The sequence below is a fragment of the Galleria mellonella genome, unplaced genomic scaffold (assembly GCF_026898425.1).
Source record: "Galleria mellonella isolate WM207_F2 unplaced genomic scaffold, CSIRO_AGI_GalMel_v1 utg1104, whole genome shotgun sequence".
NCBI classification, from domain to species: Eukaryota; Metazoa; Arthropoda; class Insecta; order Lepidoptera; family Pyralidae; genus Galleria; species Galleria mellonella.
In genome coordinates, this window is record NW_026441973.1 from 23,781 (window position 1) to 38,460 (window position 14,680).

The window sequence follows — 14,680 nt, forward strand, 5'->3', positions numbered from 1 at the left end:
TAAAAATTTAAAATATAAGTATATGTCACTCTTTACACTTCTCGTCTTTTCATTCCTTCCGCGTATTGTCTTTGCTATAATACACTCATACACACATATCATATTAAATTTATTTTTCCTTTGCATGTATATAACATATTTTGTGTTGTCCTCCTTTCCAGAGAACTCAACTGAACGATCATTACTGAAAAATGTCATAATATAAAATTCACGGAGTCTTCTCTAACCCTGACATTGGCAGAAAATCACCGTTGCTTCTACGGTGGAAGCCATATTTTAAAAAAGAAGAAGAAGAAGAAACTAAATAGACAGTAATTTTAATATTAAATCTTATCAGTTTAACAATTGCTAGGAGACCAAATAAAGATAAAATAAAAATAAAATAAAACTTCCAGCAGCAGTATTTCCGAACCGATACGACATAATAACCTTCAAGAAAAGAGCATATTCCTTTTTAAAAGGCCAGCAGTACACCTACAATGCCGCTGGTGTTGCGGGTGATCATGGGCGGCGGTAGTCATTTACCATCAGGTGAGCCGCATGCTAGTTTGCCCCCTGTATTGTAAAAAACATCTGTTTTCCCCATTGCACATTATAATTTTTAGGTTATTTTCAACGAATTAATGCGAACAGTAGGGAAAACCATGACTATGTATTGGGTAAAATGAAATAAAGATCTAGCAACACTGCCCAAAGAGTTAGGTTTTTAACTAACCAGTAAAAGAGTACATACTGCGTCATAATCAATCTATTTACTACGAATTACTTTTATCGTAACCTGCGTCTTTTATTTTCGTGCTTATAACATTCAATTCATTTATACGAAGTTTTTATTTACATACATATACAGTCACGTTTGTTTCACTTTGAAATATTTTGATAAATATCTACAACGGAGTGAGGTAAGTATGTAATATACCTAATCTTGTTCGCTTGTTAGTTTCTATATATATATATATATATATATATATATATATATATATATATATATATATATATATATTACCATATATATTACCATTTTTCACCTATCAAAAAGAATATATATATATTCTTTTTGATGGGTGAAAATGGTATGGTAACCCCACCTGCGCTAACGGGATACGCTGGCGGAGCACCGGTGAAGGGTGACAGATGAGAATGAAAACAGGCCAGTTAGCCCATCATGATGAATTCATCAGGAATTAACCATGATAGTTTCCAGGGAGAATCGCGAGGAGGTGGACCTGGTGGGGTATATTGCTAACAATGGGATTCTCAGTCTCCATTACTAACAATCCCTTTCCCCCCAGTTTCTATATATTACCCTGTATATAACTGTAATTAGCTAGCACTAAATGTTTAATGTATAATTAATATGTATAATTAATTAATATACTAATATGTTTTTTAATGGGTGAAAATGGCATTGTAACTGTAACCCCGCCTGCACTATTGGTATACACCGGCAAAAAAATATCAAAAAGTTATAATAAAAACAATGGAAACTTGTTTTTCCCCTTTCATTTAAGAGTTTCCTCCTGTCGGTGCAACTAATTCATGCATTCTCTTCCAGCCACCTCTATCTCAGGCTATATATTCGACCTCCCTATAGGTACGACATGACACCTAGTTAATAGAAACTATAATTTTTTTTTTTTAATTTTGTCTGTACATATTTATATTTATTCTGATATCACGCGAAAACTATTACACCAAATTGAATACAATTTTCACAGAATTGTTCTTTACAATATTACTTACAATCGCCTATATTTTACCTTGAAGGCCCATCTGAAAAGTTTTTTATTACATTGGTTTTTCGACTAGTAAAGTGGACGCGCACGAAGTCACGGTCAAAAACTAGTTAACCCTTCTTTGCGTGATTTTTTTTTTATTGGTGAATAAAAAAAATAAATCAAGGTGATATAATTCGTGTTCAAAATTAAAGGCAAAATGGTTAAAGAAATAAATTGGACAGCTATGTTTTTTTTTTCTGCAATGGACATTAAAAAGGTATCCAGACACGATCAAGTTAAAGTATATATGTATATAAGTTATAATTTTTGGGCATTCAGTGTTATGATGGAAATTTCCACCAGTATGCAGAGGATTAATATAATATATAGGTACAAAGATAAATCTTAATAAATTCTTTGTAAATACTTTTTTAAATACGTATGTAATAATTCTTTTTTAAATACGTATCTAAACGCTATCTATGTAGGTACGTGACTAAATGTATTTCTGACGTGATATGTCCAATATGAAGTCGTTATCATTTTCGTAGTGCGTGTCAGATTATCAAACTGTGTACATCCTTTTTATTTATTTAAATAACTTTATTGACCAAAATATTATACGAATAAGTTACAATAGGCGGACTTAATGCCAGTAGCATTCTCTACCAGTCAACCTTTGCAGTGAAGAGTGAATCACGAACGCGGTACGTCATTATTGGAATAGGTAAAAAAAATAACAACTGTTAATGTTGAGGGAGAGTTTGTACAAAAGTCGATTGCTTGGGTACCTCTGTCCCATTCGTGTTTCAACCGTGAAGCAGTTGTGTTTGCATGGCTGTGTTTCGGTTTGAAGGGTGGGATATGGCGTGAATTTACTGGGTACGTGTATCCTCATGTCCTACAGCCTCAATGGTCGCGTACTGCGTGGTTTCAGAGATGTTTCCTCCCACGAACACTCAGGTTGTGGAATGAGCTCCCTGCCGAGGTTTTCCTAAAAGACTACAGCATGGGGTTCTTCAAAAGGGGGGTAAAGAGGTTTCTTCAGGGTCGGCAACGCGCCTCTGGTATCTTTAGATCTACGAGTATCTTCCCACGGAAGAGAATTCCACAATCTAGTAATTAATCTATATATTTGTAACATCACAACTCCGTCGGTTATAAACTGATTTGGAAAATTTAATTTGAACTGTTAGTAATGCGAACTATCAGTTCCATTGCTATCAATATATATATATATATATATATTAACATACTTCTTAATTTTAAATACACTATCCGGACTTGACGCGATGGAAAATGTTTTCCACGTAAATAATACCTACTTACCTGCTTCTGGCGTATCGACATACGCCGTGTTTATCAACAAAAATTTTCCCTTGGCAATTAAGTTCCGATAGTGTATTTAAAATATACATATGTTAACAACGCAATATAGTTTAAAATTAACTATACTTGTTTTTCTTTTTCAGATCTCCAAATAGAATTATTTCTTCTTACATAATCCCATATATAAATCTATTATGCGTAGTGACCAATCCGGACATTGAAGGAAGTACAACATGAATCACCATTACGAAAATACTGCTGACGAATGCATTGTAATTTGCAACATATGCAATGTAAAAGTGCCAAATACAATTAATAACAGAGATGAACACTCGTATGGTGTAAGGCATGAAACAGAATACGATAATCTTTTATTAATAAATAAAATGAAAATGATAAATGATACGTTATATTGCCATGTTTGCAATCTCACAATGTATAATACGGATGACTTAGACCATATAAATGATGTGAATCATCGTTACAAAATAGAAAAACCTAAAATCCATCCCCATATGGAAAAAAAAAATGGTAACAAACTGGAATGCCGTGTCTGTGAAGTAGTAATTTCTAGTAAAGATCATTGTGTCAGTGAACACGTTGAAGGTAACAACCACACGATCAATTACTCCAATCTACTCGAAGACAATATGATTAAAAATATTGGCAAGCGTGTATTTTGCGAGCTTTGTCGTCGATTTGTGAAGGCGGTAAAAGTTATTGATCATGTTCTAATGGACGAAGATCATATAGATAGGTACATTTGCAGTTTGAAACAAAATCCAGAACCTCTTCATTACCATATGTGCTACAGTAGTGACCCCAAGATAGTCATCTGTAAAGTTTGTGATAAAAGCATCACTTGTACAGTGATCAATAATCATATTAGTAGCATGATTCATTTACAAAAGTTTAAAACAACTCTTGCGTTCAACAAAATGAGGAAGACGAGGAACAAAAAGAAATATTATTGTGATATTTGTCATGTTTATGTTCCTAATAAGAACGAATTGGAACATATTAATGGTAAAAATCATGCAGAAAGTATTAAGGTAATGATAATGAAAAGAATGTTTAACGATTTATCTGAAAATAATATTTATTCATCAGACGATGAATATGATGAAGAGGATGGTACTGAATATAGTTGGGATGATGATGAGGAGGATGGTACTGAATATACTCGGGATGATGATGATGAAGAGGATGATACTGAATATACTCGGGATGATGATGATGAAGAGGATGATACTGAATATAGTTGGGATGATGATGAAGAGGATGATACTGAATATCGTGACGATTATAGGTATGATAATAATTATAATTATTAACTTGAAGAATTTTCTTTTATCTTTATAAGGTATTAACTATTGATATTGGAGATTGTGGATTTATATTTGGTGGAATTTGGAATCCATCTTAATAAGTTGGACAAAAAACCTATGGAATGACGTCGAAAATGGTGTTGGGTTTAAAACTTATGGAAGTAAACAATAGAAGTACCTAAATAGTAGTTTATAAAAAAAATTACTTGACTGAAAATAATATAGGATTTTTAATGGCATTTAAATGGAATGGAAACCTTCCCTACGTAGTAAAATGAAAGCTCTGAGAAGTATGTGTGGTATTACATTAAAAGATAGAGTAAGAAACAGTGTGATTAGAGAGAAGTGTAGACTGAAACACGGTGTAGTGACAAAAATCGAAAAGGGAATGTTGCGTTGGTTTGGCCATTTGGAGAGGATGGATGGAAGAAGAGTTACGAAGTAGATTTATTGAGCACGAATAAATGGAGATGTCGGTAGGGGCCGCACTAGACGGACGTATGTTTGAATAAAAAGGCGACGTGCTGAAGAAGAGCCAAATTAAAAGTACCCGTAACCGGCGAGCGTGTATGAAAAGATTAGACTGTGGGAGAAACGAAAGAGGGAGACTTTGTACAAAAATCGATTGCTTGAGTACCTCTGTCCCATTCGTGTTTCAACCGTGAAGCAGTTGTGTTTGCATGGCTGTGTTTTTGAAGGGTGGAATATGGCATAAATTTACTGGGTACAGAGGAATAACATCTGAGTCCTCAGGAATGGCAACGCATGGGGGTATCATGGGCGAAACAGTATACTCTGTTATGTCTACGGTACTGCTCATGTCTATAGGCGACGGTTACCACTTTACATCAGGTGGGCCGTCAGCTTGTTTGCCATTCTAAGTTGTATAAAAAAAAGAGGGTTGTTTGAATCGAAGCATTTGGCGTTCCATTGTTTCTGCTTATTCTAATGGAAGACAGGGAGACGTGACATGTATGTACGAGTATGTACCTTCCCTATAGTGTACGAAAGATAACGGCGAGTGTCAAGGAAACTGACTGCCGATTTACAATATTTTTCTTTTATCTGAAAGGAAATACATATTGGTTTTATAGAAATTTTATAAAGAGCGATTTAGTAGTTTAGTTTCTAGATTAAAATAACTGGTTTTGTCACAATTTAAGTGTTTTTTTTTTGTGAAGACACTTATTGTCTATTTACAATTATTATCTGATAATGAAATGGTAACCCCTGCGTTAAATGTATACGCTAGCTGAGCGCCATGCCGTCATTGCAAATTCACCAGGAATTAAACGCGATAGTTTCCAGAAAATCAGAATGGATTTTTGCAACGTGACCGAATACCTAAATGCCAATATTGAATTATAGCATTATTATTTATTTAGGTTTAACTGTAAGAAGTGTGACAATAAAAATTTTATAACTTGAAGTCATCATTATTGGTATATAGTTACCATTATATTGACATGTAGTAACTAATTTATAATGTTAACTATAATTCATTTGTCATTTTATTTTTATTTTGTAATTTAAATGTTATTATTATTCTTATTATTTATTTTATTAATTTCAAAATTAGAATGTAAATATTGACTGGCCATTGTGTGACGAAAACTGTTACATTGGTTAATAAAGAATTGACTTTAAGCAATATACTGTATATTGCTAAATGCCAGTAAAGCCTGGAAGAGATCGCTCTTAGCGATAAGGCCGCCCATTGTTTTATCATTGTTATTATTTCTTATAATTGTTTGTATGATAAGTTTTCTATTGTAATCTTATGGTGGAAACAATAAAGAGTATCTATCTATTATACCTGTAGTAAGTGGTCTAATCATCATCTTCCTACCCTTATTCCAGGGGGGAAAGGGATTGTTAGTATTGGAAACTGAGAATCCTATTGCTAGCAATATACCCAACCAGGTCGACCTCCTCGCGGTTCCACCTGGAAACTATCATGGATAATTCCTGATGAATTCATCATGATGGGCTAACTGGCCTGTTTTCATTCTCATCTATCACCCTTCACTGGTGCTCCGCCAGCGTATCCCATTAGCGCAGGCGGGGATACCATACCATTTTCACCCATCAAAACAACCCTTATTCCAATCATTATTTGGGGTCGGCGTAATCTGGTTTTATCCATATTACTAAAGGATTGGGCTTATAGTTTTACAACCGGCCACCTGCCTGACGTCAACCCTCTTTGGGAATGCTTTTGTTGGTGGTTTCCGTTACCTACGGTTCCACACAATCCCACATAAGGGACTACTCACACTTATTCAACTTTTGTCCATAGTAAACAACGATTTTGTATTTAGACGTGTACGCATTCATTCGACTCTACGCGTCTATTCTGCTTTCGCGGCAACTCAGTATAAAATGAGGATAAATGTGTGTTTATCATGCGAATGCTATAGAGAGCGTTCAGCGCTGTTCCGCCGCATTCACCGTCGAACGCGGCGAAACAGCTCTTTACAGGGATATTTCGCGACTCCTTGTCGACAAGTTGCGACCTGTATTGTTTCTGCATTGATTTTATTTATTATTGCGTAATCATTATGTACGCAACGATTAAAGAGTGCAGACGTATTTTATAGTAAATATAAATATTTTATTTTTACGAAATGCAGCATATTCAACGCCGTACGCAGTAGACAAGCGTTTCAGCGGAGATAGCACGCTATGACGGCTTTTCTCATTCTTACGACGCCGTACGCGGCTGATAAAAGCAGAGCTGAGAGAAGTGTGACCAAAATCGTTCAGCGAAACGCAAATGGAGATGAATAAGTGTGACTAGTCCCTAAGTCCCTTATTCCTCTCTTTTACTAATTTCCTTTACGCATTTCCAACGATCCCTTCCTTTTTTCCTCAAACCTTTCCTCCAACCGTAGGTGATCTAATATTGCTAGCAATTAGTAATATATCCTAACAATCCCTCTGTCCCCTTTCCCAGTATTTTATACTTATTGGTTAGGGATAAACCAGGGAGTCTTATTTTAAAGAAATGACAGCGTTATAATTATAACTCCTTTATTTAATAAGATTGGGGTACTCACGCCATGATGGACGTCAGTAAAGAGATAAGAACGGGAGATTACATTACATAGAAGGAATGATAAAAACTGTAAATCATATGGTTGCCTCCGTTGCAAATATAATTAGAAAAAAAAAAGACGAAAGATACACGATCAGTTATTATCAATTATATTTACATAAAAAGAAAGGAGGCAACCATATGAATTACAGTTTTTAACATTCCTTCTATGTAATTCCTTGTTCTTAGGTAATATAGGCTAATTCAGTGTTGCCAGATCTAATCTACAACTAGTGATGTACACTCATACTACTCATGCACATTCTAAAACATTTTTATAATTGTTTATGCAAATAAATTATTGATTGATTATTTTGTAGCCGACACCTTTATTTTTTTCCTAACAACAACATGACTTTTATTTTTTCTTTCTTATGCGGTGCGGTCTATATTTTTTTTTTTTAATAAAGGATGCGTTTTCGGAGTTGGCATGCCGGCGAAAAGGATGAGTCGCAATCAAACAGCAGTGTTATAGTATACAAGCATAATTAATATTTTGATATAACGCCACACCACACATGCATGAAATACAAAGAGTACCTACAGACACCAATCCAATAGGTTACAACCTAAGAACAATGCTATTCTTGTCAGTTCATAACAGGCTAGTGACGCTAGTGTATATAAAATATTATACGGCCGTATTATTGATATTTTTATTTATACATGATATAATGAAGCATGAGCACCTGCGCCAAGCAATAAAAAACACGTATTTAAATCCACTTATACTTTTATTATATTTATTTATTACAACAATTTCCTTAGCCATATATCTTACATTTTTCACACACACCAAAGACAATCATTGCAGCGCCCTCTCGCCTACTCTACCGTAACTACTCTTTCGTTGTCTGTGCCTAATGTTGCAATTATTAAAAATAATAATTGTGGAGGCTGGAGACACAAAACAATTAAACTCAACAGGTATATTAGCCTGTTCCAAACGGAATAAACGTACTAAAAAAAAAAAAATCAACAGGTATAACCCTACCAAATTCAGATACAACCTGCTTGCATACTTTCTACATAAACTGTGTACAATATATAATCTAGTAATGTAAAATTTGTCATTGACAAATAATTGACATATCAAACATTTTCTATACACTAACCTGCTATGAATTGAGAAAAATAGCAACTGATGGTGTATCTTTCGTCCTCTTTTTACTAATTATATTTGCATAAGAAGAAAGGAGGTAACCATATGATTTACAATTTTTATCATTCCTTCTATGTAATTCCTTGTTCTTAGAATTTAACAAAAACACATCGTTTATCGATATGTTGCCACGATTGAGCTCGCCATCTTTTTGCGGAGCGCAACGTGTCTGTCTTTTTGTATTGAGTTTACTTGCGCTTGCGAAATATTTTATAATAATAATAATAATAATATAATTTGCCTTCCAAAGTCCAACCCCGCGTCCGAGCTCACCATCTAGCTCACGTGGAAGGCGGTCACGCGTATAAATAAAACCTACGCGGCTAAAGGGGCAATGGCAAAAATAAAGATGGTGAATAATTATAATGGAGACAGTATAGGGTCGCTGCCCGGGGGTCGCCGGGACGCGTCTACAACTGGCGGTAGGCGCGGCAGAATGCGAGCCAGCCGACCGGCCCCACCACCTGGCCGGTCCGACCCCTCGCCATCGACATCAGCTGGCTTGGCGCCGGCAGGGCCGTCACAGGCCCAGCAATCGGTGCCCGCCACTGGTGGTACACGTCGTATGAGGTGGACAAGAGCCATGAATGAGGACCTCATACGTGCGTTCTTCAGGGCTACAGGGACAGAAACAGGCAGAACAGGATACCGGGCAGTAATGCACCGCGAGTTTCTGCGTCTTTTACCGGATCTAACCGTCTCGGAACAGAACCTAGCCGACAGAGTTCGGTACATACAGCGCTCTGGTATGTTTAGCGCGACCGAACTCGAACGATTGCGAAGTGAAGTTGTTCCAGAAGCAAACTCCGCGACCGTAGAGCAACCCATCTCAAACGTGCTACCTAGCGTAGAGGTGGTTGCCGAAACGCTTTCAGAAGCGGATGCGGACGGAACAACTTCCCAGGATATAGAGCATATGAGGAGCATACTAGACGAGGCGATTCTAGAGATCCGAAGAACTCCCCTCGAAGAGAGACCGAAGCTTCCCCGGATATATCTAAATGTGGCGACGCGGGATGCCATTGAGGCCACAAATGGACTGCTGCCTCAGTACCTTGAGGGCAGCGGTGACCTGGGAGAGACGAGTTCAATCCTGTTTGGCGCTGCGTTGGCAGTATGCCGATATACCGGCGCAAAAATGCCCCGGGCTGGACGTAATATCCAAAGGGATAATATGAAACCAGCCTGGAAAAGAAGGATTGAACGACGGATCGCCCAGGCCAGAGTCCTCATTGGTAGACTGCTCTGCTTCAGGGAGGGCAACACACGCCCGAGAATTATGCGCTCCGTAAAAGAGGCCTTTGCTGGGACAGGTGTACGTCTGTTCCAGCCGGACTTCGGGCACAAACTTACGGAGCGCATAGATGAACTGAAGCAGAAGATCGCTGCATGGGGGAAGCGACTCCGACGGTACTCTGAGAGGGTTGAGAGGTATCAACAGAATCGCCTCTTTATGAGTGATCAACGGAAGTTTTATAGGAACTTGGAGCGCCCAAAACTACAGCCCACAGGACAAAGACCCGAAACAGCCAATTTCGTCGCCTTCTGGAGACAGCTGTGGTCTGAACCTGTGGAACATGAGGAGGGCGCATGGATGCACGATGTTGAGGAAGCATGTGCTCGAATAACGCCGATGAACGCCATTGCCATTACGGAGGAAGACGTGGTTTCCGCGATCCGTCGGGCTCCGAACTGGAAAAGTCCGGGAATCGACGGATTGCAGCACTACTGGTTAAAGGCGTTCTCGGCCAGCCATGCGACCTTAGCCGTGCAATTCCAGAGTGCCCTCGAAAACAGGACGCTCCCGAACTTCCTTACAACCGGGATCACTCATTTAGCTCCTAAGACGGACGATACCGCGGATCCATCTAAATATCGCCCCATCACTTGTCTTACGACAATATATAAGACGTTAACATCCGTTCTGAGCGCTAAGATCTCTCGTCATGTGTACGAGAATAAGATCCTATCTAGCGCTCAGAACGGATGCAGGGGCGGTAGCCGCGGATCGAAGGAGCTGCTCCTCATTGATGCTGTCGCTGGCCACGTGGTCAAGCGGAACCGTCGGAATTTCTCCGCCGCCTGGATAGATTATAAAAAGGCGTTCGATTCCGTGCCCCATTTATGGCTCCGGAGGATACTCGAGCTGTACAAGATCGACGGTACAGTTCGAGTGTTCTTGGAGGCATGCATGGGGCAGTGGACGACGATCCTGACTATCCAGGGCGAGCGATTGACGGATACCGCTGACCGGATAGAGATAAAGAGGGGAATATTCCAGGGCGATTGTTTGAGTCCACTTTGGTTTTGCCTGTCCCTGAATCCACTCAGTACTTTACTGGAGAATTCGGGGACTGGATTTCAGTATCGGAGAGGAGGTACACGAGTGTCTCACCTTCTGTACATGGATGACTTGAAACTGCTAGCTCCGAGCGTCGAACGCCTGACGGAGCTGCTAAATATCGTAAACGATTATAGCAGCTCTATTAGGATGGCGCTCGGAATAGACAAGTGCGCGGTCCTCCATGTGCAGAGGGGACGGGTCACTCAAACTGAAGAGATCGCCACAGATCCCTCTAATATTAAAACCCTCTCCGAGGCTGAAACATACCGGTATCTGGGCATGTCACAAAACATCGGTGTGAAGGAGACGGATATGAAACAGTCAGTCCGCGAGGAATTTTTTGCGCGCCTTACAAGAGTACTGAAAAGTTCTTTGTCGGGCGCCAATAAAATCCGAGCTTATAACGGCTGGGTCATACCCGTACTCCTTTACACTTTTGGCGTGCTCAGATGGTCTCAAACCGATCTCGAAGCCCTGGATCGGAAAGTCCGCACAACTATGACCCTCCATAGAATGCATCACCCGAAATCGTCAGTCATGAGGCTGTATATCCCGCGGAAGGCTGGTGGTCGAGGCTTGTTAAGTGTTAAGACCATGCACAACCGCGAGGTTGACAGCCTCAGGACATATTTTCTGGAGAAAATAGACGAGGGTTTGCATAGAGAGGTCATAGAATGTGACAAAGGATTCACCCCTCTTTCTCTGGCTAAAGAGGACTGGCGAAAACCCGAAGTTTTGGGTACCTCTCAGCGGGAGGCCGTATGGAAAGAGAAGGAGATGCACGGAAGGTTCTTCAAAGCCCTTCACGGGCCGTACGTAAACACGAAGACCTCCGTGCACTGGCTACAGTTCGGTGATCTCTTCGGAGAGACCGAGGGTTTTGTCTGTGCAATACAGGATCAGGTGGTTAAGACGAACAATTACCGAAAGCACATTCTGAAGGATGGCACTGAGGACATCTGTCGGGCATGTCGCCATCCCGGAGAGTCACTCAGACATGTGCTTTCGGGTTGTTCAGCTCTTGCCAACACTGAGTACTTGCACAGACACAACCAGGTAGCCAAAATACTCCATCAAGAGCTAGCTCTGAAGTACGGCCTCGCGAATGAGAGGTTGCCGTACTATAAGTACGAGCCCCAGCCGGTCCTCGAAAGCGACAGCGTAAGGCTCTACTGGGACCGATCCATCATCACGGACAGAACCGTTCTTGCAAACAAACCTGATATCGTGGTGATGGATCGGGCACTCTCGAGGGTGTTTTTGGTGGATGTCACCATACCGCATGACGAGAACCTCGTGAAAGCCGAAACCGAGAAGAAGAGAAAATATCTCGACCTGGCTCACGAGGTGACCGAAATGTGGGGGGTGACATCTACCGAAATCATCCCAATCGTTATGTCGGTGAACGGTCTTATCCCAACCAGTCTGGAACAACATCTCAGACGGTTGGGATTCCGAGGCGGCTCACTCCCGGGAAAGATGCAGAAAGCGGTGCTCTTAGATTCTGCCCGCATTGTACGCCGGTTTCTCTCCCTGGGGCCCTGAACCCCGGCCGACTGTGCTTCTGCCGGGGGTTAGTTGCCATCTCCTCTCCTTAAGAGGGGAGATGAGAATTTTAGTGAAATTTAAATAATATAATTTATTTGCTCAAATATGGGTTATTACAGATGTTACATTAATAGGTTATTACGCCTCCATATTTTACCATAAATGGCGTGCAAATCTTCTCTTAATATAAATATTACCATATTTCATATATCATTAGCGTATAAGCACCTATACCAATAATAAAAAGTATAAACAATGTTTCCTTCATGTTGCTTAGTCTGTGCACGAAACTTGTATCGTTGAAAGGAAATTCTGAATAAAAATCGCCATTGTACAAAAGTCGATTGCTTGGGTACCTCTGTCCCATTCGTGTTTCAACCGTGAAGCAGTTGTGTGCATGGCTGTGTTTCGGTGTTGAAGGGTGGGATATGGCGTGAATTTACAGGGTACAGAGGAATAACACCTGAGTCCTCAGAAATCTTAACGCATAGGGGGTATCATGGTCGAAACAGTATACTTTGTTATGTCCATGGTACTGTTCATGTCTATAGGCGACGGTTACCACTTTCCATCAGGTGTACCGTCAGCTTGTTTGCCATTTGAATTGTTTAAAAAAGAGATTAAAAATTATAGTCGTCATGAATATTGTCATTATCACTATTGCATCACCATGGTGATGATAATCATCGCTTCTATTATTCAAACTGCGTGAAGGTGATACAACGCGTGTCTTCAACTGACGTTTATGTCCTTTGTCCTTCAAATGGCCAATGACTTCTTCTTCAGATAAATATTTATAACACACTTGGCAAAATTTTCTCTTGCTATCGTCCATAAATATTATCATATTTTCTTTAAGTAGATCATTGTAATTCTCGGTATGTCTCTTTCCATTGATATGTTGGATTACACAATGTTTGTTATTAGGTACAAATACTTTACAGATGTAACATTTCAATTTATTACCCGCAGTACCATTCAACAGGACGAAGTTTTCTAAATTTTTCATCTTTTCAACCGATGTTAAAGAGGGACGTTCACAAATATGTTTTTTTTTTGCTGAATTAGTTACACTAATTACTATTGTACAATTATTATTTTTAAATTTATTATTTTTTTTTTTTTTTACTGAAGTGTGTAATGTAAAATAAAGTAATACACTGTAATCTTAAAATCGATGCATCCATATATATGTGATTCCCTATCTATAATGAATGATATGGATTAACTAAATATTAGATTAGATATGGAATAAAAGTAGTGTAGTCCCGGCATAGACTAGACTACTAGCCTTTCCCTTCCTATGGATACCATAAAAGTCGACTAAGAGAAAACAATGGTTAAAGGATGGGTTGTAGCGTCCCTCTTTAAACATTATCTCTCCATTATTATCTATTAAAAAAGGGCAATAACGTGCGTTTCATTATTATTATTTAATTGTCTATGGTCGGTACTTTATTACGGCGTCTCAGTACTGTCACTATCACTATTTAGTTTGTACGTCACATCACCAGTGTTGCCAACGTAGCCACCTGAGAAATGCATCTAGCCCTTTTTTCTTCATTCAGTGGCACAATACAAAGAGGCAATATAAAAATATTGCCAAGTATATCTCTTTAGGTCTGGGTGTTTTACAAAAAAGAGTATTTACAAAAAAAAAGTATTTAAGTATGTCTATCTATTGTTTAGTACACATAGTTGAAGCTCTGCTTGGCCTAAGACTAGATAGCGCTGTGATATACTGTAATATTTTATTTATCCCCTAGCCTCGAATCTAGCCCTATTATGTTCTTATTTACTTAAGTATTCACCAGAAACAATACTAAAAAAATTAACTTCCAGAGTGGTTGAATTAAAAACCAAATTAATAATTGTCTGTTTTTATTGCTTCTGGATTTAAAAGTACACGTAACTATCAAGCGTATATGAATAGATTGGTGAATGTGGAGGAATCGAAAGAGGTTTGTTTGAAGCGGAGTATTTAGCGTTGCATTGATTCTGCCTACGCCAAAAGAACACAAGTATAATATATAGATGTAAGCTAAATAAATTCAATATGCATTATTAGTAAATCACAAGTTTTTTTATGCAACTTAGAATGGCAAATAAGCTGACGGCCCACCTGATGGAAATTGGTAACCGTCGCCTATAGAC

The 14,680-nt window shown here is 38.9% G+C and overlaps 1 protein-coding gene across 3 annotated transcripts; it reads left to right on the forward strand.

The window, feature by feature from the left end:
• Nucleotides 1-705: 705 nt before the first annotated feature.
• LOC128199955 (protein dopey homolog PFC0245c-like) lies at nucleotides 706-6,196 on the forward strand. 3 transcript variants are annotated; one of them, XM_052892633.1, is made up of 2 exons: nucleotides 706-902; nucleotides 3,191-6,196. In XM_052892633.1, the coding sequence occupies exon 2, from the start codon at nucleotides 3,281-3,283 to the stop codon at nucleotides 4,379-4,381; it is 1,101 nt and encodes a 366-aa protein (XP_052748593.1). In that variant the 5' UTR covers nucleotides 706-902; nucleotides 3,191-3,280; the 3' UTR covers nucleotides 4,382-6,196. The 3 variants fall into 3 exon arrangements, with proteins under 3 accessions (XP_052748593.1, XP_052748585.1, XP_052748580.1); XM_052892625.1 differs by lacking the exon at nucleotides 706-902 and adding an exon at nucleotides 2,189-2,445; XM_052892620.1 differs by lacking the exon at nucleotides 706-902 and adding an exon at nucleotides 2,189-2,425.
• The last annotated feature ends 8,484 nt before the right edge of the window (nucleotides 6,197-14,680 follow it).